Genomic DNA, 25611 nt, shown 5'->3' on the forward strand with positions numbered 1-25611 from the left:
AGATATGTAAATATCTTAATGTGAGATTTATATATCTCAGTATCTGCACTTGTTATTTTGAATTTTCATGCCATGAGAATGAATACCATGAATAATACTATAATATTGAAAACGTGATTACTTGTGTACAATCTTGCGTAATGATATAACTTTAAAAATTAAAAGATTCAAAGAAAAGTTTTTAAAAAAACACCACGAATCACACGAATTTAGGATTATTCAGTTTTGAATATAAGTTATAGCATCAAAATCACATGAATAGAGATTGCGATATATTGAGAAAAGCAATTGATTGATAACAAGATTTACATACTCAATCTCAAAAGAAATAGCTGCATGATCTCATAAAACAAATGGTGAGTAAAAATTGCAATTGTGTGGAAACTCTATGCTTATAATTTCCAACGTATGTTTTTTTATACTAATATATGGTTAAAATGAGCTTTTTTTTATTCATATAATCCATAATTTCGGTAATCCGAACAGGCAGTAATAACAATTAGTTCAGATTAGCAGGGTTCTATTGTATTTCTGATATAGAGTCCATTTATACTTCCTTTATCTTTCTGTATATGTGAATGATTTATTTAAACCTATATATACTAATAAATTGTCTTTACTAAATTAACTTAATAAGCAATATTATACAATTTTACATATTGTATACAAATGTATTTGATATTGACGAATCAACGTTTTATCCATTACTATTTATTAATTAATGCCATCTATTTTAAAGGCATCACATTTTTGTCTAAATTGGAAATATAATATGAAATACAATGAAGACCTTTATTAAAATGATTAAATATATCTATTACAATAAAGATAAAATTGTCTAAATTTGAAGTGTTATGAAACACAATAGGGACCATTTTTTAAAAATTATTAAATCTTTCAACTACAATAAAAATTAAATCTCTTGCACTTAGCCATTGACACATGGCATACAAATAGTTAATTATAAATTTAGCAACCAACAAGAATCCATAAATTGAAAATACAATTGGCCCGCACTTCCAAAATGATGCTCAAAGTTTACTTAGAATGCAAGCTATTCATTTGGATATTATTATTTTAAACTATCAAAAATCGAAAATAACTCCATAAAAAAATGAAAACACCATTGAGATACAGATATCTCTACTCTATTTTCTAGATGTTCCTTTCAATCTTTGAATATTTTTTTTTTTATTTTCAAACCGTTTCCAGAAATTGGAAGCCTGCTGAAAAACCTAAATATAATATACTATCCAAATATAATATATTATCTAAATATAAAATTACAAAATAATTTAAATTTTTAATTAAGAAAAAGCCTTAGAAATATTTTCTTCTTTTTACAGTTTTTCGATCCTCAAACTTAGTCTATAAGCACTTTTTGAACAGCTTACCTAAGTATTTCAAATACCATTTACTTTTGTTGCTGCACAACCGATTTCGGATCTTATGATTTTAAAACTACACTGTGAAAAGTTTCGGATCAAATTACGGGAAAAAGTGCTGGCACCCTGGGGCTGGTACTTTTACCGTAATTTGATTCGGAATTTTTTTACAGAATATAAACTAACCCAATGCTCATTAGAAGAAAGCCCTGGTTTAATAGAAAAATTTTCTGGATTAGTTACAAGAGATGAAAATTACAATAAACGTACTACTAATAACAAAATATACCACACAATAATTATTAAAAAAAGTTGTGTGTATTTTTAGCTTTAATCAGGCAACTAAATATTTCTGAAATAATCATTTTTTAAAGTTGAGTGCATGTCCTTAGCTCACCATGTAGAGAAGAACAATACAGATCCAAATTGATGATCTATATTTTCCCCATGTTCATTCTATATTGCATTATATATATATATATATATATATATATATATATATATATATATATATATATATATATATATATATATATATATATATATATATATATATATATATATATATATATATATATACAGTGCTTCAGTTATTAATATTGATTCGGATTACGTTTGTATAAAAAAATTACTTTGAAAACGTACTCTGAAGAAAGACCTTGTTTCTTTCGCAATGTTTGGTCAAGCTGCAGTTAGTTTCTTAGAAACACTTACTTCTTTTCTCCTGTTTCAGCACCTGAACAGTTTGCTAGAGCACTACCTTGAGCCAATGAAGAAAGAAACGTTCCTGTCAAACGCTGAAATCAACGCACTTTTCGGCAATATACAAGAGATTGTACAGTTTCAAAGAGTTTTCCTTCAGAGCTTAGAAGAAGCGATATCCGCTGAACCGGACTTTGCTAAATTCGAGCTTCCTTCCCAATTCAAGGTAAATTATTGAGTCTGGGAATAATTTGTGCCTTTCTATCTCACCGTCTTTACTAAAGATTTTGCTTCAAAACTGCGTACACTTAATTCAGTTCAGATGCTCTTCATGATAAAATATCTAACAATTTTAATCAAATTTATACATTAGTCGATAGATATTCCATGACCAGTTGAAACCATTTATGTGAATAAACTATTCCGCCTCGGTGTTGCCCTTAGAGCTTTAGTGTAGTATGAAAAAAAAATTTTTATCCCAACATGCTTTGGGACTTTTGCTTTGTGTACAAGAAGGATTTCTATTTTCAGAACAAGGCATCATACTTAAACTTAGTTGCTGACCATTTGTAATTAATTCTGATAATTTTTCCCAATGTCAAAGAACACTTTTAACAAAATAATGGATCCTTCTATTCTTCTGATATTTTAAATAATTGTTTTGAAACTTCACTTTGTTGCGAGAAGAACCGAACCTTCTAACACAATGCTTCAGAGCGTTCGGTGGAGTGTCAATACCATTCAGTGTCCCATTTTTTTAGGAGTAAGACTTTGCAAAGATATAATATTTTTCCACCGAAAACTATGCCACGTGCAATAGCGTCAGAAATACAGTAACTCCACCATTCGGGGTTATAATGAATGGCAAGAGAAGTGTATCTGATTCACTAGTTTGCAAGAAACAAATTGAAGTGAATGTGAAGTTGTGCTAAGATGGCGGGTGTGACTAGAACAGAACAACTAGGAGTAGTAAAATCTTTAGATGTTCTGTTCTTTCACTTAGACAAAATGCTAGACAAATTTAACGAGTTGTAACTCTTCGATTGCCTCTAATCAAAATATGAGCAAGAAATGGCTTTATTGGAGATCACGGGTGTTCGCTGTCCCTGGATTTAGACAGATCACTTATTGATGTAAGACCTTCTAGTAAACTTTTATGTCATTTGTCCACAGTCATTTTTTTAGACATTATGCTCTTTTTCTGCCCTTAAAAATTTTATTACTTTTCTAGGCATAATTTTTCACTCACTTCACATTCACTTTAAATGCTCTCATGCGAACTAGCTAATCAGTTATAAGCAATTTGTTGTCTCTTATATTATTTTATATCTCTGAAGTGTAACATTGCTATTGCTGTTGCATTTCTGATACTATCAAGTGCAGTCAATTTTCATTTGGGCAGCCCTTATAGAATCATTAAAGTCAGATTTTTAAATTTTAGTATTACTATAACATGGTAATAAAGTTTCTTCAAATGCATTGTTATAATATTTGTAAACACTTTCATTGAAAATAACTTGCTTCGTTAAATCATTTCTGTTTTCTAGAATGTCTTGTTTGCATTGGGAAATTCTTTTCTGTACTATGCAGATCAGTTCAAGTTGTATAGTTCGTTTTGTGCCAGTCACTCAAAGGCTCAGAAAGTGCTTCATCCAGGTAAATCACTTTATTGATACAACATTATCATCTTAGTTTGCTAAGTTTTAAAAAAACTGACTGAGCCAGTTTGAGTGAAAAATGCAGTTATGCGGCTATTATCTAATTGTATTTCTAAACAAAATGAAAAATGTTCTCAAAACGCCTTTAAATGTGTTGACCAGCTCATAATATTTATTTTTCTTCGAAATTAAAAAGAAAATTTACAACTTAAATTCAGCTAAAAGTATATTTCAAAGTTTAAGCGTATTACCTACAATCATAGTTCAATTTTTCTGAACACATGAAAATTTGAGATACGTACATTCATTTTAGTCCTCACTCATGTCCTAAAGTTAAGAAGCAAACATTTTAGCGTGCAACTCAAAAAATAAAGAATCAAATAAAATGAAATATTTTATATGAAAATACATCAAGTACGACAAAAAATAACGACAATGAGAATCGCAATCACACCATACCGTTCCTGATAAAGGTAAAAATTTAATGCAACCATTTAACAAGCCTTTATATCTGCTATTTTTTATTCAGCATTAAATTGCGTAATGAATTTTAATTACTTGCGAAAAACCTGACTTTAAAGTGGTTATTATTTAGAGAATTTTAAACCAACTGCAGGTAGAAACGAAAAAAAAATTATAATACTTCAACATATTATTTAAAGAAAAATGTTCATAAAATTTTTAAATACTGAGCATTCCTCTGATGAAAAATTGCCACTACAACACTGGAATCGACGAGTTCGAAAACAAGTCGTCTATAGTGAATTTTCTTTGAAGATAGTTTGTCTTCGGACTGATTCAATTATCGAAAATTATTATTAAAAATTATTAAAAAATTATACAGTCAAACCTCGATATCTCGAAGAAGTTCGAAATATCGAAAATTCGAATTATCCAAAATCGCTTATTATCGATGGTAGAATAAAGAGAAATGCTCTTTACATACCTTATTTACTATTCCATATTTATTCTAAAAACACTTTTTACACTTTCATTTAAAGAAATATTCAATTGCTGTTTGCTTCAGAGATGTGTAAGAAGGTTTGTCTATAACACTTTCTAAGTGGACTATAGCTTTAAATGTCTCTTCTGACATATTCGGCTGCCTCTCAATAAATCTCCTTACAGTGTCCACTGCAGAAAGTGCTTGTTTGTTAGTAACATTGGGCTGTAAATCTTCGATTTCCTTATCCTCTTCCTCTGATAGTTCACAAGAAGCTTTCGTTTGAGCGATAATATCATTGTCATCCCACTGACCACACACTGTTACTGCATCATCTACGTTTACAAAGTCATGAAATTCCATGTCATCAAGCTTCATGAGTCTGGTCAATCTGTTCCAATCATTTTCGGTGTAGTTTTCAGCAGAATTGATTGATTGTTTGACTACTTTTGTGATCTTTAATGAATCCAGACTTCTTGAAGTCATTCATTATCGTAGAGGAAGACACATCATTCCATGCCTTGTCAGCCATTCTTAAAAAAAAAAAATATTTTTGGAATATTTTTTTAATTTCAGAAAAATAAATCTACACTATTAATGGGAAAAAAATTCAAGTTATCGAGGGATTAGAAAAAAAAATTCGTGAAATCAAGTTAAAATTTAGTGTATCGGAAATTTGAATGGAATTTTTTTTTTCTTCGAGATATCGAAATATTCGTGAAATCGAGGTTCGACTGTAGCACTAAAACTCCTTTTAAGAAACTCGGAACTTCTAACGCGTGAAAAATTTTCCAATATCATCTCAAAATTAGCTGTAAATCAAGCAAGTTTTGTAATTGAAATGTGAATGCCATGTTATGTTATACTGACAATCTTGTGTATGTGTTCAGGCGAGGGGAACGCGGCTCTCGTGGAATTCTTACAGTCCCGCAATCCTCGAGGCCAGCATTCCTTCTCATTGGAGTCCTACCTCATCAAGCCAATACAGCGGATACTCAAATACCCATTGCTTCTGCAACAGCTCAAGCACCTCACTGATCCTATATCGGAGGAGCACCAACACCTTGCAGGTATTTATTCAAGTATTAATGTTACAAAGACTTATACCCGATTCTAAACTCAGAAAGATGCTGGATATTTTGAGGATAAAGTTTTCAAAATGCAAGATTTTTTATTAATTGTTAATCTTAAGCCATCTCACCAGTGGAAAACAGATATGCGTGAATGCGTGGAACAAACTCATTGATTGGAATATTCTATTTCACTATTAAAAAAAAACATATCTCAAATTAGAAGCTATAAAGCTTGAACTATTTATTAAGTAATAGCAGTTTTCAGTATTATTTTGCAGTTGGCTTTCAATATTTATTACAATTAAGTTGTGTATACGAAAAAATAAATGCAATAACCTAAAATCGTAAAAAAAAGCTTTTGTTTTCTTCCTATAAAACACTTCATATTGTAATATTTCCTAAACTTTATTAATTTAAACAATCTTCTTCACAATTATAATTCGAACATCTTCATGCATTTACTTGACGTTTCCATCAACAAGTTATAATCATTTTTTGAGATATTTTATAATAATTGAAGTAAACTGGATTCCGTAAATTAAAGAATTTGGCAAAGTGTGTTCAATATTTGCTATTGTTTTTTCAACAGAGGCTCTGAAGGGTATGGAACGAGTAGCAGAACACATAAATGAAATGCAAAGGATTCACGAAGAGTATGGTGCAATATTTGATCACTTACATCGACAACATCTGAAATCTTCTAAGCAAGTAAGTTGACTGAACTTTAATCTTATTTTTGGAACCAATTTTTTACTAAGATATTGTTATTATATATCCTCTTTAATTTATATTTAGTAAAAATACATTTAAAACCAAATAACACTTAAATGGAAAAAAATTTAAATAGATCTGTACTAAAGTTGTAAACATGTTTAACTTTGTCAGTTTTAAAAAAATTCACTGACAGTATAAAAAAATTTAAAAATTATCAAGATAAGAAATGAAATCTGTCGCATAAATTATAAAACAAATTATAGGATTGATTTAACCCTTGAAGCAGATGGAACACCGGTGCTCCTTTTATATGGTTTTTTTTCTGACGCTCTGATTACAAGAAGAAAAAAAAATTCTTAATTATAAAAAGTCTAATAGTTACTTTAAAAAATCTGTTACATTATTGGAATTGTATTCCTACAAAAATATAAAATCCAAAAAAGTAGTTTTAAAAAAATATTTTTCCAATCATATTCAAAAATTCATCAATAATTGATTCCGTAAATTGAAGAATTTATTTGCAGTTATTTAAGCCTCAGATAGATCTGTTATCTATCTTAGAACAGTTATTAACTGAATTTCTTATTTGTAGCGATGAAATCTTGCAATAAAAATTTCGACTCCAACTAGCTAGAGAACTCAAATTTAAACTACATCACTGCATCTAATGTTCTAAGAAATTTAAATCGTCTCCAGACCACTACAAGCAGAATTAATTGTTATTTAATTGATTAAAAAAATTTGTTGAAATCAAAAACTCGATACATTTTCAAATTACCAAAATGTTCCATCTTAATGCCTGATTAAAATTCTTGTTCTTGTATGTCTGATTAAAATTCTGCCATGCAATAGGAAAATCAATTAAAGTGATGACCAAAAGTTCAAAATTGGGATTTTTATATGTTTGGCCTTTCTGTATGATAAGCTACTTATTGTAAAAAAAAAAATTTTTAAAAGTTCTTAAAAAAGAGTTTTATTTTATCAGATTTTTGAAATTCTATTTTAGTGTTCATACATTAGCAACCGAAAGAAACTAGTTGTCCAGACACATTTCTAGAAATCCATCGTGAAGCACTTACTTTGTCTGTTTTTTTTTTATGTTCTGTTGTCTTATGTTGTTTAATTGCACTAAAACAATACAAAGTTCAATTGCTCTTGAACGATTTCGAATAGAATTTATCTCCGAAAGGTATTTCCTTTCAATCGAAATTTGAACTTCTTTTAAAAACATGGGGAGATTACGTCGATATCCGCCTCTATTTTAGCTATAAATGCATACCCTCTCCAAAAATTAATTGTTAAAACAGATTACGTTTTTCAAGTGGGCGAAAAAAATTGATTTTCATCAAAAAAGAAACACTTAGGAAGTGTTACTTGGAAAGACTTGGTGTGAAATTGTCTAGATTGGTAAAGGTTTAGTTTGAAACTGATGAGCTCAAAGCTCTTCATCTTAGTTCGGACAAAGAGCCGTGGTGGTAGGGGATAGAGCGCTTGTCTCGAGGTGGTTCACCTCAACGATGGCTGGTCGAAACAAATTCAGCACTTGACTCGCACCGACCACAGTGATGACACAAAATATCCTCAGTGATGGACTGATAATGGGTTAGTCCCCTCGCCATCCGGTTAAACGGGGAAGGTTTTCGTGGTTTTCCTCTCCCTGTCACGCAAATGCTGCTTAGTTCCATCAAAAGAGTTAATGCTGTTTAGTTCATCCACGAAGGCGAATTTCTCACAATACTTAATCTAGGAGTTTCCTTATCTTCTGAATTGGGTTCAAAATTACAAGGCTACGAAGTTAAAAATTTGTCATAAACCAGAAATTAGGTCGGCCGATCAACGACTGTTATAAAATAAAATAAAATTTGGACAAAAAGGAAATTATCCTCTTTTTTAATTCATTTTAAATTTTCCTTATTTTCCTCTTTACTGTGCATAAAAGTTTAGAAAGAGAAGAAGAATTAGTAAGAGAAGGAAAAGAATTACTTTTTTTATTTAAAATATTTAGAATTAAACAAACAAAAATTGGAAGCAATTAAAAAAAAGTAAGAAAAAATGAATTTTATATAACTGATACATTAATGGAAATGTATTATTTGTAAACTAAAATTTATAGTTCAAGTGATTATTTGCTTGCATATTTTGAGTAATAAAACATATAGAAACGTGAAAATGTTTTTTTCTTCTTTTCAGCATGTAGATCTCAGCTCAGGAGAACTACTATTCTACGCTGGCGTAGAATGGCTGAATATTTCAGAATTCTTAGGCAAAATTAAGAAAGGTTTAGAACTGTATGCAATGTGTTTTGTATTTAAGACAGCTGTAGTTTTTCTATGCAAAGAAAAGATTCGACAAAAGAAAAAACTTATGGTAAGATCATTTGTTTTTGTATGTTTTCGGGGGAAATGATTTACTTTAGTGCATAAAAAATAGGAATTTAGAGATTATTTCGAAAAGTTGAAATGCACAATCCAAACCCTGAATATTCCCGAAAGTATATGTTGAAACTCATTAATTAAAAAAAATACAATGCTGTATGAATCATGGCGCATCCTGCATATCAATGGCATAAAAGTTTACAAGCTTTAAATGGCATTTTTTCTGAACAGAACACTAACAACAGTAATTTATTTCAATTTTAATCTAATATTACTAAACTTTAATAGCTTACATATTAATAATGTATGTACAGTTTGTTTTTTCAGGCGTTTATTATTTTTTATTAATTAAATTATAAACATTGACTACAAAAACATTCTAAATTTAGCAAATCACTATTCATTTAAAAATACTTTTTACTAGAGAAATTATATAAATTTTTGTGAGTAATTTGGTAAAAAAAGTGAAGAAAAAGTATCTAGCCTACAGTTAACAGTTGTACGCTATCAAATCCACACAAATTCTGTTTAACGACAAAAACTTTGTGTACATATTAAGTTATAAATGATGTTTACAACAAATAAAATAATGTAAAAACAAATGTATATGTTTTTTTTTAGTACTCAATAAAATAAAATATTTTTTTGTGAAAGATGTAAATAAGAAACATAGACAATCTTTGCGAAGTGAGTGATACAAAAAAAAAAAAAAAAAAAAAAAAAAAGAAAACTTCATACATTTTTTTTTCTCATTTACTGGAGTACGCATAAACATTTTTTTTTTCCTTTTTAAGAACTCGAACAACAATTCAGTTATTAATCGCAATTAAATTGTACTTCTAAGAAAAGCTTTATTTTTTTTCAAAATTTGATTAATATGTATTTTTTAAATTGCTCATGAGTTAACTAAACTATTTTTAAAAGGTCAAAATGAATTAGTGTCATTTCTCAATAAATAAAAGTTCACAAATACGAATTCATTGAAGATTTTTTTGCTGTGAAATTATTTTCATAATTAGATAACGAATTAGATAGTTCATAAATTGGATAATAAAATAATAATCATTTATTAAAAATTAATTTTGCGTGGAAGTATGTATAGATAAATAAGTTTTATAAATGTATGCATTTTTTGTAACTTATATTATGACTTATTTTAAACATATAAAATAAAAATCCCTAACAAATCTTAAAGCAATGTCTATTTTATTTCATTCAGCACAAAATTACGACAAAAGTAAGCTACATTCTTTTTATTGAATTCCATTGCCTACAGATAAGATATAGACGACAGTTTAATTCGATGTTCGAAGTGTTAAGTGCAGAATAAGTTAAAGGAGAATTAAAGTCTAGTTTTTTGTGTTGGTGCATTACATGCAAAAAAATCAAAAGTATCATTTGATGAAGAATGTGTATGGCGCAGTTGAGTTAAGATGAACAGGGCTTCCATAAGACATTTCTAAAAACGTTTCGATATTACTTTGACGCATTGCAGCGTCCTATTCGTATGAAAGAGGATTAAAAGTAAGTCCTTGAACTAACAAGAAACATTGGTGATTTCGAACAAAAATCTTAAACAAGATTTAGGAAGATATTATTTTTAAAAAATGAAAATTTAGCTTACATGAAATATGATTCTTAAAAATTAGTTATTTAGCCGAAATCTACAGTTCCATATACAGGTTTAAAAATATGACGAGGTACAACTATATTAAATCCTTTTTGCCACTATTGGAAAAGAAAGATCTGTCAAAGGGCTTGAGCTCTTGGCTTAGATGAGAAGCTTTTATAAACTAAGTTTGATCTCAAAAAATAAACATTGACTGGTAAAAATTTAATAAAAAATAGTTCCCTTCACTGCGATATTGCCAGCGCTTCTGTTTATGGCACTTAATCTCTCCTTCTGGTTCACTTGTACGGAAAGTCATCGCACTTAATTCTGGATCCTCGAAGAAAAAGTGCTGGAATTATAAGACTGTTTTGCAAATTAACAAACACAACGGAACTACTGAGCACAAATGAACTCTGGTACCAATATAATAAGAAAAATACAAGGTTGTATACGCATGTGTAACATCAGTGGTTCGGCAGATAATAAAACAGCAATCAAATTCCCCTTTTTGCCTTATGAAGCATCTACGAGAGTTCAGTTACTCATAAAATTTATTTTATTTTATTTTTGAAGTTGTTTATTTCAGAAATGTACATTAAATTTCTACGTAACAACTATTTCCGTACGTTTAATAAATTTTTGTTGGGCTTTTTTTTTCCGATGATCCTATGCATATTTTTAACATACTTTTCAAAAATAAAGTTGTGGATATTTAAAATATATTAAAGTCTAAAATTCATACTTAAGGCAAAAGAAAGAAAGAAAGCTATAAAATTGGACAAATCATTTTCCAAATGGAATCAATCAGTAAGTAAAATCGAAATCAAAACTGTTTTATTTGCCAGATAGAATCGAAGGAAAATACTCCGATTTTTAAAAATTAGAACCATTAGCAAGGGCAAAGCTATTATTAAAAAGTTTAAAATTTCACTAACACTTTTAATTGAAAATCACGAATCGAGTGTCAGCAAGTGGATTCGTTCTTTTTCAAATTCTGGATTCAAGGTTTCTAGATATCAGGGATTCTAAAACTATATATGCCGGGCGGCATCCTGTATAGTTAAATATAACGATACCAAACTGATATATTATATCTAACTATCAAAAGCCTTTCAATTTTTATGTTTAAATTATTTTATTAGTTTAATGATATGATTCTATTCTCATTTCTTCATTGTAGGGAAGCTCAAATAAAAATAGCACTTCAGAAGTAGAAATAATTAGATATCAAGTTCTAATTCCGGTTACTGAAGTTCAAGTTCGTTCAAGCAATCTAAAAGATGGAGATTCACACTTTTTGTGGGAACTCATACATCTCAAATCTCAGCTTCAACGACGGAATGAAAAAATTTACCAACTTTCAAACAGGTTTGTATAGGCAGAACTCATATGCATTTTATTTATTTTTTTACAAAAAATATGCAATTATTTTAATCACTATAATACACTTTTATGCACAATGCGCAAAAAAAAATGGACCACCCTGGATAACTTTTGATCTAATGAATATGTATATACCTAACAGCTCCATTTCATTACCTTGTAAAAAATTGTTAGGAACTGAAAATTTAGTTAATTTTTTGCACCAAATTTACACTAATACTTATACTTTATATGGTTTCAACTTCTTAACCTTTGTTTTTTTTTTTAATATTTTTTTGTATTTTATATATTTTTTGCATGAGAAAGCCCTAATGCAATACAAGTGTAAGCCATATTTTTAAAACTTTTTCGGGGAGTGTTTTTCGGAAAAAAAAGACCACAATATTTAGGTAGAATATTTCCATATACAATACCAATAGGACTTATGCCAATAAGTCCGATGCATGTCAATAAATAATACAAAAAGTTCTGGAAGCTCACAGAGTATCTATCATGAAACGTTATTAATAGATATTTTGTTGCAGACTTGTCACATTTGAAGAAAGTGGGATTTATTCTTTTAAAAGTTTCGCGTTATATTGCTTCAAGACTTTCATATGTGTTTTTATATACTTTCTATAGAGATAAATGCCAGTTTTCGGTTTACAAAAAAATCAAGCCTATAAATTATAGACCCATTTTTTCTAATATTTGCGATTTTTTTCTTCTTTTTTAGTAACTTGTAATTAAAGAGTGATGCGCATTTATGTCCTCCAAACTTGTAGTTTCTAGAGTAATATGCATTCATGTCAGCCGAAATTAAAATATATGTTCTTAAAATTCCAAAATTTAATTCATTTCAGAAAAAAAAAGACTTTTGACTTGTTTTATATAAGCTAAAATCAGTTGTTTTATGTAAGCTTTAATAAATTGCTTTAATATATAAGCTTTGATAAATTGTTTTATATAAGCTTTGTTGACTCAAATATAAGCTAAAATCAATTAAGAATTTTATTTTTACATTTTTATAATTTTCCTTCATTTTTTTTTTTTTTTTTTTTAAGATTGTGAGGGATTTGCATTCTTTATAATTAGCATGCACTTTAGTATATCAATTCTATATTCTATATGTTCTAGTGATAATTACCTAATTCAATTTCACCTTCAATTTCCAGCACGACCGAGCTTAGGAATTCTTTCCTCCGTACTATTCGACAAATCATTCGAGAGAGTGTTCGCAACATGACAGTTCCTGCCACGAAAGGAAGCGGGGTGAGGGAAAAATCCCCCCACTCCTCCAAGAAAGGAGAAAGCATGACAAGGACTCTAAGCGCAAAGAAGAGGTCATCCAGGCACTCTCAGAGGCACTCAGCTGGTCACTTCGATCGTGACTACAACACAGAAACCTACGATAACGTCGATCCGAACTTCAGAACACGAAGCAGAACAGTGGCAGATGGCATGGACGATATGAGTAACTCTGTCAGGGATTTGCGAGGAGACTCACGAGGACACTCGCCGCTGACACTAGATTCAGAAAAGTCAGAGAGGTCGGACCGATCAGATAAATCCGATAGATCCGACAAATCTGACAAATCCCATGACGGAAGCAGTAGCGGGGGCAGTGGCAAGCTAAAACCAGGCAATCTGGGAACCCCCAGAGCGCTCAGTCTTAGCGCAACGTCGTCATTGTCCAACTCAAGTATGGGCAGCTCATCAGCGAAACTCATTCAATCGAGCAATCCGCCATCGAGCTACCATCCCCAGACGGTGCAAGCTAGTTCTCCAATCTGGAAACCGAGAGAGGACTCGTATGACAAAGCCTCAACGCTTCCGGCCACCTACAAAGGCGGTAAGGAACCGGAAACGAAGCAGTACTTCGTATACGACGAGTACGGATCTGCCCTATACGTTATCCCACCGACGATACCTAAAAAAGAACAGACAACCACTATGTCAAGTAAACAATCGGACTGCTAGCGAAGGAACTGTTAGTGCCAGAGTTGCCTTGTAACAAGTATGGGAGATTTAGGTCATATTTTTCAAAAAAATAAAAATAAAAAAACGAGCGTTTTAGTCTTAACAAAATATTTGGTGCTCTAATTATATTCCCAAAGTCTTTAAATGTGGACTTCATTTGACGGATATTTTCACAGATAGATTGCAAATACTAATCGAATAGGATATTATAAGTCATAATATATATACGAACCAAGTTTATGAAGATTTTAATCTGTAGGAGAATAAATTTTTGCTGGAATATTTTTAAAGAATGAATATTGTTGGAATTGTGGAAAAGTTTTGTTTTATCACTGCATTTATTCAACCATATCGCTCTTATTTGTTCTCAGCCCCGGTGACTTTGTATTGTTGTACCTGATGCTAGTAAATGAAAGAACAATTCGAGCACTATGCAAATTCTCCACATTCTGTGAAACTTTATTAATAATACTTTTGTCTCCATATCATAGAAAACAATTGACTGAGTTAGGAATATTATTATTATTATCATTATTATCCTTATTATTATAGTGTACAACACGAGCAGTTGGTTCATAGGTAATAAGAAAAGAATAATAGATTTAAGAATATTCCTCTCTTTTGCATGAGTATTTGTTTATTATAGATAGCGCTTGATTGTAGTCCTTTTCATATTGTAGGCTACATATTTAAAAGAAATCGATTTTTTAACCGATATCCAGGTTAACACTAAACGCGTAAAAAGTTTGTAACAGTGTTTTTCAAGTGAAGTGCTAAGGAATGCTGCTGTGCCTTGTCAGTAAATATAAACTTTTAATCCAAGAAATGTTGTCCATTGCCAAATTTTGTACCTTAAAAAGATTTAGTTTCTTTCTCTTAAAAATAAGTTTAAAAAAAAAAAATTTTTTTTTAAAGCAAAAATTTTACTTTTATGAGAATTTAACTTCATTTTAAAGCTGCATTACATTACAAGAAATTTTTAACTTTACGCTGCACTGTCTCGATAGGTTTGAAAAACACTGGATCAACACGAAATAAGGGTTCAGTACGTTACTTTAGAATACGTTATAAGCGGAAAAATGATTTGTCTATTATAAGAGCACGCGAACGGACCCATTTAAAGTTGGTTCCAACGTGTTGACAAAGGCAACGTATAGGTTTAGTGCTTTAGTTAAAAACAAATGTAAGCAAGTGAAAGTTTTAGTATGGTTTAGTTAAAAAATGATTGCGATTTATGAATCGCAACGATGCGATTTGAATTAAACAAAGCATAGTTTTTGAAGGCCTTTTCCTGTTATTAGCAATCCTCAAAAGAAAAAAGAAAAACAAGTGCTCACAAAACAACTTCCACTCTAGCCCTCTCCACTGCGGGAGAGAATTGTAGATTAGAGATCATCCTGATAAAGATGGATGGTCATTCGCAGTATCCTAGAAAAACCATCTGTAAAGATGGAGGAAAATAAATATGTACATATTTCTGCCTGATGTAAATAAATAATTGAATAAACTCATAACCAACTAGTTTCTAGCTCTTGAATGAACCGACAATGGGAGGCGCGTTTCCTTTTTTTATTGTAATCGTGATACAAGGGTAGACATAGTTTTTAAAGACTAACAAAAAGGCAGCTACGGTTACAGTTAAAAAATAAGTTTCAATTAAAATAAAACATATATATATATATATATATATATACATGCCGGGTTGATTAGATTGCGAAACGGTGGAACTTTAGAAGAAAAAAACAAAAGCCAAAGTACGTTTTAGTAGAATTTTACTTAATACATGTTCGGTTATAAAAGTTACGGGAAGTTCGTAGCCCGTATTTACCTACGAAGTTTTATAAAGGAAAATTGAATTCCATTTCAAAGGCTGCACTTGTGTACCATGATGATGACTGAATTTTCCTAAGCCTATTGTTTTGAGAAGGTGCTGCATGACATAAACTATAAACCTTGCTGCGAAATTATTTCCTTCAAAGCTAGAGCTGGCTTAAAACACAAAAGTAAAATTTGCGAAAAAAACCGCTATCTGCATTTTGGCTGTTTTTAATTTGTGTATTTACTCGCTTATTTTCATAGAACCCGCGTCTTGTTTTGTTGCTTAATTTATGAGACTGAAAACATATTTATTGTGTAAAAGTACAAAGTTGTAGATATTCTTGCGTATTTACGCATATTATTTATAGATATATAAATACATGTATGTATACAAGACGTGCATACATATCTATATTTGTATATAGTATCCTTTTTCTTTATTTTGCTCTCCTGCCTACTTGTGTTCAAAATATATTCAGTGTTGTTGGTTGTTGACACTTTTACAAAATAAAAACTTTACAAATCATTTAAAAACTATAGCAGTTTTTTTGTCGATTTCAGTTACAATAATTCACTAACATCGTTCGCGTATCATTACTACTTTTATGAAAAACACATAAAAATGAAAAGGAAAAAATTGTTTAATTTCTAAATTACCAAAATGATTGCTCTTTCAGAAAAAGATAAAAAGCTTTATTTTAATGTGATTTTATTGTTACAAACATGAGAAAAAGTAGAAGATTTTTTAAAAAGAATAAACTTTTAATTTTACTTTTTTCTTATGCAAATAATAATGACAATAAAAATAAAATTTCTTCAAATAACAAAATGTTAAAAAAAAATGAAACTTGGTAAGCAATAAGTCAAAATGAAGCTTGCCATTTATTTAGAAAACAAAGCATATATGCATCCACCAGAAACAAAACGAAAAAAATGAGTACTCAAAGTTAACTTTCAATGGAACTACCCAGTCTCATCTTCTTTTTTTAAAAATATACAACATATTGTCTGTCTATTTAAGTCGATTAAAATGTTTTAAATATACAATAACAGGCCGGGAAAGCCTGGTTGGTAGGGCACTGGGCCCATGTTCAAGAGTTCGTGGGTTCAATCCCCGCCGGCCGTAGACTTCCCGTGCAGTAAATGGTGACTGATGCACGCTAAATATGACGAGTCTCAAAGTCCTACATGTTCCCATAGCAAAACAGTACATCTGGGGGTACTGATCCAGGAGTTTCCTTGTCTTCTGGATTGTTCCAAAATTACGAGGCTACGGAGTTGAACATTAGTAGTCGTAAACCCAAGATAGGGCCGGCTGTTCAGCGACAGTTATATAAAAAATATATATACAATAATACGTTCTTTATTGTCTATTTCGTTCATTAAATAATTCAATATTTTTTTATTCTATGCTGTGGTGTATAATTTAAAGTAAAATACGAGTTGCCAATTAACGTAATAATCAATATCAGCTTCACGTCTACTAGGAAAGTAGACCGATCATTCAGTTTAATTGGTGTTTTTAAATTTTACATTAAATCACAGTGGTAATATCAAAATGTCTATATACGTAAGATATTTACTTAGGAAAAACTACGCTGTCATTAGTCCGGGGTAACTGCCAGATATTTGCACCACCGCAGTTCATTTTGATTATACTTTGAAATTTATCAAAAGAACCACAATAAAGGATGTGGGCAATGTAATTGGACATTTTAATTGCAATTAATGATGTGATTTATAATAAGATAAGTGCTCTACTAAGTTCTTAATATTTGTCGTATTTCAAATGTACAGTATGTTGCCAGCTGACGGGCGAATGAGTTGAAATGTCTTACTAGAGGAGAGGCGCAAAGAGGATGAAAATACTTTGAAAAATGCTTAAAATCGTTAATATTGAAGTTTTTCTTACATTTCTTAAGGGAAAATCATCAGTAATTAAGGGATTACTCCCTAAATAAATATTATAATGTCGAAACTTTGGTCTATGGAACTCACTGTGGCTCTTAAACAAAAGAAATTGAAGACTTCTGCTTAATGTTAACACACCCCACAACTGCATATACCAACCTTTGACAAACTTCTTCTTCTCCTTCATTGACTCATTAGGCAAGATTAATGACTGATCATCTACAAAAACTGAGTAATTCATACAGCTTCATTAGTCCGGGCAAATAAAGCATTTAAATAAGATCATATGACAATCCCGTACTGTATCAAAATTACTAAGACTATAATGGATGGTGCAATACCATTTCAGGTGGAACAAATTTCCCATACAAAAGGTTTGCTACTCACTTCATTCATCCTGTTGCAGAAAAAAAGAAAGAAATGGTTTACTAATTTATATCTTCGTTCTTATACAGTTCGTATACTTCTTCTGGTGGATACTGACCACAGAAACAGAAACAAAAAATGTCCCTAGTCGTAGGGGGAAGGTAGTCCAGTTGTCCCCCGGCTAAGAATGAAAAGTTTCTACTGTCTCAATCAAGGGCTGGTTCACTCCTTTGAAGTATCTCTTGCCGCTCCGATCCTCCGACGTCACTCTAGTGACGTCACTTTGGCGCAAAGCTCGCACTTTTACTTCAAGAACGGAGCGTTTGGCTTTACTAGCTCTAACTAATATTGGATAATTTCTTTTTGCGAGATATTCTAAGACATTTGTTATTTTCTATAATGACTTTCCTCAGTTTTTGCAGTGAATTTACAAGAATTTAAAACTATTATCGAAATGCCAGTTTGCGCTATTGCAACTTGCAAAAATTCTGATATAAAAACAAAAGGAAAAAGTATAATTTTTCGCGTGTTCCCTAAAGTAAATGAACAACTATGTAAAGAATGGATTCCGAAATGACACAAATATAAAACCGCAATACGTTTATTCTGTCGTAAAGAACTTTTATAAAAATTCATTATCTAAATAGAAACCACCTCGCTACTTCATAAAGAAAGGCAGGTGAAAAGAATTAAAAAATAGATAAAGTCAAAGAAAATTAAAATGTAAGTAAAAAGTATAAATAAAATATATAGTATATAGTTGAAATTCTCCTAATTTCATAACATATTTTTTAATGTAGTTATTCTAAATATTTATGATTTTTTTTTAAAAATTATATTCTCTTCAATTTAAATATCTATATATTATATCATCGTAAATTTAAATGTCTATAAACAATTGTAAAATTTCTAATGTCATTATGAACCTAAATTATTATTTTGTTTCAGTAATTAGCGTTTAAGGTTGATGTTTCCTAATGATTAAGTATGAACAAATTGCTATTAACGACATATTTTAAAATCAGGGATTCTAAATTTAACTTAACTTATCTTTATAAAAGAATATGTAGATAAAAAAAAAGTGTCGATATATGCCTTCATTTTTCTTAATAGTTAAATTTAAAACTGAACTTTTTAAAATAAAGTATTTATCGTGTTATTTTCACCAACTAGCAAAACATTTTTATAAGTTTAAAATGGTATTTTTTTAATATAATAACCAAGAAAGTTTTTTTTGAACTATGTTTATGAACGGAAATAATGTGTTAATTACGTAAAGTTTGAAGGCTAATAACCAGAAAAAGTCTAACTTATTTTTACAAGAGAAAGATGCAAAGTTATCATATCTTTGCTTGCGATCTCCGAGATCTGTAGACACAGTGACGTCATGAGGAGGGAAATTGTAGCTTCAGCTCTAAGAGCGGAGTGAACTTGCCCTTGTATTCTCTTTAGCCCTGGTCTCAATCATTGTGTATAGCCCAAATGCTAGCTATCTAGAATAAATAAATCCAGGGTCATAAGACTGCATAAACCTGAAAATGTGATCATCCCCTCGGCCCCAGCTACTTGTGGATCCTTCCTTGAAGGTGGGGCCCTGGGACCCTATGACTATTGAAAAATAATAATTTATTTTCTTGGAACATATTGCTTTACCCTTTATTTCTTCCTCAGCATTAAGTATAAAATGTTTTCCTAGAACTTTGTTTAATAAATCAAACTGAAGCCGTAAAATCACATTATAATTTAAATAAATATGCAGCGGCTGCTGCGTTTGAGCCAATTTCAAGCTAAACGCCGAAATGTGGCAAACTTACGTCGCCAGTTGGCGATAAGGACAATCACGATTGCAGACCTAACTGCACCTGTTTTTCTTCTCAGTTCGGTCTGTGACGACGCCTGTGTATATTACTGGGACAACCTGTCCGCCACGATGCTTAATCTGGAATTAACTAACTTGTAACCTTAATTGTTATCCTTTTATTAAATTTATTATTATTTAATTATGGCTGGCATTCTGTTAATTGTTTCTATTCTTAATCAACTTAACTATTCATTTTAGATCATCTCTCTATTTGAATAATATGTTTTTATTTTAGGAGTCGCGTTAACTTCCACGTGTCTCCTCACTGGTGACCCGGCTTTGAATCTATGCAATCTTTCTAAATTTATGCTAAGACCAGCTTAAATTTTTAATAACTTTTGCTCCTTTAGAACTAAATTTAAAATTTAGCGTTATTTTTTGAAAAATTTTTTTATTTGCAAACTTGTGATTGCACGGAGATATGGATGGATGGACACATGGATATTTTAAGGGTATGTTATCGAATTTCTGCTGTCTTTTTGTGATTGGTCAATTCAAAATTACTGTTGCTTTAATATGTTTAAATTAATGTATTAATTTAACTTACTGCTAGTATCTTTGATTTAAACTTACTGTTAGTATTGATCTACGGCATGTACGGAGTCTGCTATCATACTGCATTATCTTCCGAAATGTTTGAAAATCACTTTCATTTGCAATAATTATTTAAACCTTTTACCATTTTTAGTAAATGTATTTGCATTATTTTCGAGTTTAATTTGATCTTTGCGCTTATCACTGCATCATACAAGTTGTTTAATTTTATTTGTTGCCCTAACACTTTAAAATAATGCCGAATGTGGTGGAGCAGGTTAATGATGCAGATAATGCTGCACGTTCTTCAAATGCATCTCAGGTCTCCCATCTTTCGGTAAAAATTCCCCCGTTATGGAAATCGAAAATTAAACTATGGTTTATTCAGGTAGAGAGTAATTTTGAGCTAGCTAGAATCACTAATGATTTAACGAAATATAATTACCTCGTTTCATCAATAGATCCTGAAACTTTATCCTCAGTGTCCGATATTTTATTTGCGCCACCTGCTGCGGATAGATACAACACTTTGAAAGACCGGTTAATAGCCGAATTCTCTGCTTCGGAAAACGAACAAATTCGCCAATTAATTTCTGAATTGCATCTTGGAGACGTTAAGCCGTCCCATTTATTGAGAAAAATGCGCGAATTAGGGGGTAAAAGCGTCAACGATGATTTTTTGAAAACTTTATGGTTTCAGAGACTGCCTCAAGAAATTCAAACAATCTTATCAATTAGCTCTGAATCTTTGGACAATTTAGCCAAAATGGCTGACAAAATTTCAGAAGTCCGTACCACTCCGACAGAAACTGGCGTATTTGCTATTGGGCAACACACTACGGAAAGCTCACAGCGCAATCCTCCGTCTGAAATAAGCGTTTTGCGAAACGAGATAGCTTCGTTGAGTGCAGAAGTTAAGAGATTATCTCGCGAGCGTAGTAGAGATCAGTCTCGATCACGATATAACAAATCTCCCCACCGACATCAAACTCCTTCAAGATCGCGAGGCGACCCAAAATTTTGCTTTTACCATAACAGATTTGGCGCTCGTGCAAAACATTGCAGAGAGCCTTGTGCTTATAATCAAACTAAAAACCCGGAAAACTAGATTCGGCTATCGAAAAACAAGTGTCTGCGACTGCAATCCCGATAGCCAAAAACTCATGTCGCGTTTATGTTTACGACAAACGTTCTCATTTAAAATTTTTAGTTGATTCTGGATCCGATGTATCTTGTATCCCCGCGCCTCAGGTATCTAAAAAATTAAGACCTGAGCCTTTGGAATTATACGCTGCAAATAACACGAAAATTAAAACTTTTGGCTCAAAATTAATCAATGTTGATCTGGGTATTCGACGAAATTTTAAATGGCATTTTTTAATTGCAACTATTCCAACACCCATTATAGGTGCTGATTTCTTAGAGAATTTTGGCCTCTTAGTTGATTTAAAACGTCGAAAACTTATTGACAGTGTAACTAAGTTAGAAATACAGGGTATGTTTGCCCAACCTAAACCTATTAGTTCAATTAAACTCATCTCCGGAGAATCGGAGTATCATAAAATGTTAAAAGAATTCCCAGATTTAACTAAATTGTCATTAAAACTAAAAGATTCTAACCATAGTACTGTGCATTATATAGAAACCACCGGACCGCCCGTTCATTGTAAGCCTAGGCGATTAAACCCTAGGTTATACGAATCCGTTAAAAAAGAATTCCAATTCATGATGGAGCAGGGAATTTGTCGACCATCCAAGTCACCGTGGTCTTCTCCGCTCCACGTGGTTCCGAAAAGTTCCGGTAGTATTCGTGTTGTAGGAGATTATCGCAGATTAAATGCGTGTACAACTCCGGATCGTTACCCAATCCCGCACATACAGGACTTTTCAAACTCTCTCTATGGTGCGAAAATTTTCTCAAAACTCGATATTGTGAGAGCATATTTTCATATACCAGTGCACCCGGAACATGTACAGAAAACCGCGGTATGTACACCATTTGGCCTTTTTGAGTTTCCCTATTTGAACTTCGGTCTTTGTGGAGCAGCTCAAACGTTCCAAAGATTTATGAATGAAATTCTTGGTGACTTTTCCTTTTGCTACGTTTATCTCGACGATATTTTAATTTTCAGTGAAACTGAAGAAAAGCATAGAAAACACGTACGTTTGGTTTTTGATCGTTTGAACAAGTATGGATTAACTATACAAACTTCCAAATGTGTTTTCGGTGTACCTGAAATTTCATTTTTAGGACACCTTATTTCTCAAGATGGTACAAAACCATTACCCGACAAAATCAAACCAATTTTAAATTATCCCCAACCTCAAACCGTTAATGAACTTCAAAGATTTCTAGGAATTTTAAATTTTTTCCGTAGATTTTTACCGAATATAGCACAAAACCAAATACATTTAACCGCGTATTTAAAAGGAGCCAAAAAGAAAGACAAAACGAAACTTGAATGGACAGATCAAGCTAATAATGATTTTAAACAGTGTAAGGAATTAATTGCAAACGCTGTGCTGTTGTCGCACCCTAAACCGAATGCCAAATTAATTTTACATGTGGATGCGTCGGATTTCGCAATAGGAGGGGCTTTAGCGCAAATAGTTAACAATGATGCACAACCACTTGCTTTTTTCTCTCGAAAACTTTCCCCAGCTGAAAAAATTTATAGCGCATACGATAGAGAATTATTGGCAGCTTATGCGGCAATCAAACATTTCAGACATATGCTTGAAGCGCGAGAATTTTCTCTTTTCACAGATCATAAGCCTCTAACTTTTGCATTCCGAAAGCGCTCTGATAATTGCTCTCCGCGACAAGCGAGACAATTAGATTACATATCTCAGTTTACGACCGATATTCATCATATAAAAGGATCAGATAATGTTTTGGCAGACGCACTATCGAGAATCGAAGCAATATCTATGCCCAACACAATCGACTATAACGAAATTGCACAGGCACAAACAACCGACGAGGAACTAAATGATTTATTGACAAATTCCGACGTCTTAAAATTTAAAGCAATAACCTTGCCTGATTGTAGTAAATCAATTTATTGTGATTTATCAACTGGCACAGCTCGGCCATACATTCCTGAAATATTTCGTAAGAAAGTTTTTACTACTTTACATAATTTATCCCATCCTGGGATTCGCGCTTCCTCAAAATTGATGCGATCTAGATTTGTTTGGCCGTCCATACGTAAAGATTGTGCAGAATGGGCTAGACAATGTGTCCCATGCCAAAGATCAAAAGTAACTCGCCACACAAAATCTGCAGTAAGTAATTTTTTAGACCAGTCACAAAGATTCGAGCATGTACACCTGGATCTTGTGGGTCCTCTTCCACCATCCAACGGGAATTACTATTGTTTAACTATGATCGACAGATTTACTCGGTGGCCAGAGGCTGTCCCTATTCCTGACATAACTGCACACACAGTTGCAAAGACCTTTTTTACTCATTGGATTTCCAGGTTTGGCTGTCCTGTCCGTGTTACTACTGACCAAGGCAGGCAGTTCGAAAGTTCACTTTTCGTGGCCCTGTCACAACTCCTAGGCATCAAACGCATCAGGACTTCTCCGTATCATCCTCAGGGAAATGGCTTGATCGAGGAGTTTCATCGTCCACTAAAGGCAGCCCTGAAGGCCTATAATACCGAGCAGTGGTCTTCAGCTCTACCTACATTGCTACTAGGTTTCCGTGCAGTCTTTAAAGAGGATCTAGGAGCCACAACTGCCGAATTGGTGTATGGAAGACCTCTCAGACTACCAGGCGAACTCTTCGTTCCGTCACCGACCAGTGCTTCCCAAAATCAACTCATCCTGGACTTGCAATCCCACTTCGAAAATGTGAGACCAGCCCCGATGTCTCGTCATGGACACAGAACAATTTTTGTTCATCCACATTTGAAGGACTGTTCACATGTATTTGTCAGACACGACGCTGTTAGAAAGCCACTCCAAGCTCCGTACGATGGTCCGTATAGAGTTCTGCAAAGAAGTGACAAACTTTTCGACATCGAACTTAAGGGGAAAAAGTATACCATTTCCATAGACAGGCTTAAACCAGCTTTCCTGCCCAAAGAGACTAATCAACATACTTATCCTTCTCCAGTCGAGTCGATTGAATCAACCGTTCCTGCAAAAAACTCAGAGACAGTGAAACCGATTGATCCAGCCAATACAACTCGTACCGGTAGAACAATTCGTAGACCTCAACGGTATGTCCATTTTTAACCGTTACACTGCGGAGGGAGTATGCAGCGGCTGCTGCGTTTGAGCCAATTTCAAGCTAAACGCCGAAATGTGGCAAACTTACGTCGCCAGTTGGCGATAAGGACAATCACGATTGCAGACCTAACTGCACCTGTTTTTCTTCTCAGTTCGGTCTGTGACGACGCCTGTGTATATTACTGGGACAACCTGTCCGCCACGATGCTTAATCTGGAATTAACTAACTTGTAACCTTAATTGTTATCCTTTTATTAAATTTATTATTATTTAATTATGGCTGGCATTCTGTTAATTGTTTCTATTCTTAATCAACTTAACTATTCATTTTAGATCATCTCTCTATTTGAATAATATGTTTTTATTTTAGGAGTCGCGTTAACTTCCACGTGTCTCCTCAAATATAAGAAACGGCATCTCAGTCAAATGCAAGTGCTGAGTCTCGTTAACAAAAGGGGATCTCGTTTTGAAGCCACGGGGCACCTTGAAAATCATCAACGATCCTGAAAGAAAAGTACTTCGACGTAAAATGATACTAGGACTTCGTATTAAGAAATTCTGAAAAAATATTGCATACTAAGATTGAGTCGAGGAGGCGTAATTTATTCATATTTAACAGTTTTTTATCAAACAGAAATGAAGCTAAATAGATGATAAGAACTACAAAGCTTTTATCAACAATAAATTTTAAAAATTAATAAGTTTAAAGTCCTTTCAAAAGTTTTTTGCCATTCTGAGTCAAATTTGATCAATTCATTTAATGATGTTCGTGCAAGACAGAATGGATGGACCATGCCTTCCCCTAATGTATTTTTCAGAAAGACTAGATTTTCCATTCCTTAAACAAATTTTGTTAAAATGGGAAAACATCTAAAAAACAACTTATATCTATAATTTTTTCCTATTCAAGCCTTCACTTGCTTCGGCCTAAGGAAAAACACCTTTTTGAAATGTGAAGGCAATTAAAGTGTTTTCAAAAAGGGAAGGGAAAAAAGATATGGAAGCAAATTAGGGTAGACAGCACAATTCTGTGTTTCGCAATTTTTATGGCCTCCAAGAAATCACTTTAATGATT

The 25611-nt window shown here is 32.2% G+C and overlaps 1 protein-coding gene across 12 annotated transcripts in view; it reads left to right on the plus strand.

Annotated features, from left to right (window-relative positions):
• sif (guanine nucleotide exchange factor still life) overlaps positions 1 to 16156 on the plus strand; it is a 156705-nt gene extending 140549 nt beyond the window's left edge. For all 12 annotated transcript variants that reach the window (XM_071180822.2, XM_071180820.2, XM_016074968.4 and 9 more), the window contains 7 exons: positions 2119 to 2313; positions 3635 to 3743; positions 5579 to 5758; positions 6351 to 6469; positions 8666 to 8842; positions 11643 to 11830; positions 13000 to 16156. In XM_071180822.2, coding sequence (XP_071036923.1) covers positions 2119 to 2313; positions 3635 to 3743; positions 5579 to 5758; positions 6351 to 6469; positions 8666 to 8842; positions 11643 to 11830; positions 13000 to 13804 — 1773 coding nt within the window. In that variant the 3' untranslated portion in view covers positions 13805 to 16156. The remainder of the gene's footprint in view (positions 1 to 2118; positions 2314 to 3634; positions 3744 to 5578; positions 5759 to 6350; positions 6470 to 8665; positions 8843 to 11642; positions 11831 to 12999) is intronic.
• The last annotated feature ends 9455 nt before the right edge of the window (positions 16157 to 25611 follow it).

Source organism: Parasteatoda tepidariorum, chromosome 8, assembly GCF_982258835.1.
Source record: "Parasteatoda tepidariorum strain Cologne lab strain chromosome 8, Ptep-v5.0, whole genome shotgun sequence".
NCBI lineage: Eukaryota > Metazoa > Arthropoda > Arachnida > Araneae > Theridiidae > Parasteatoda > Parasteatoda tepidariorum.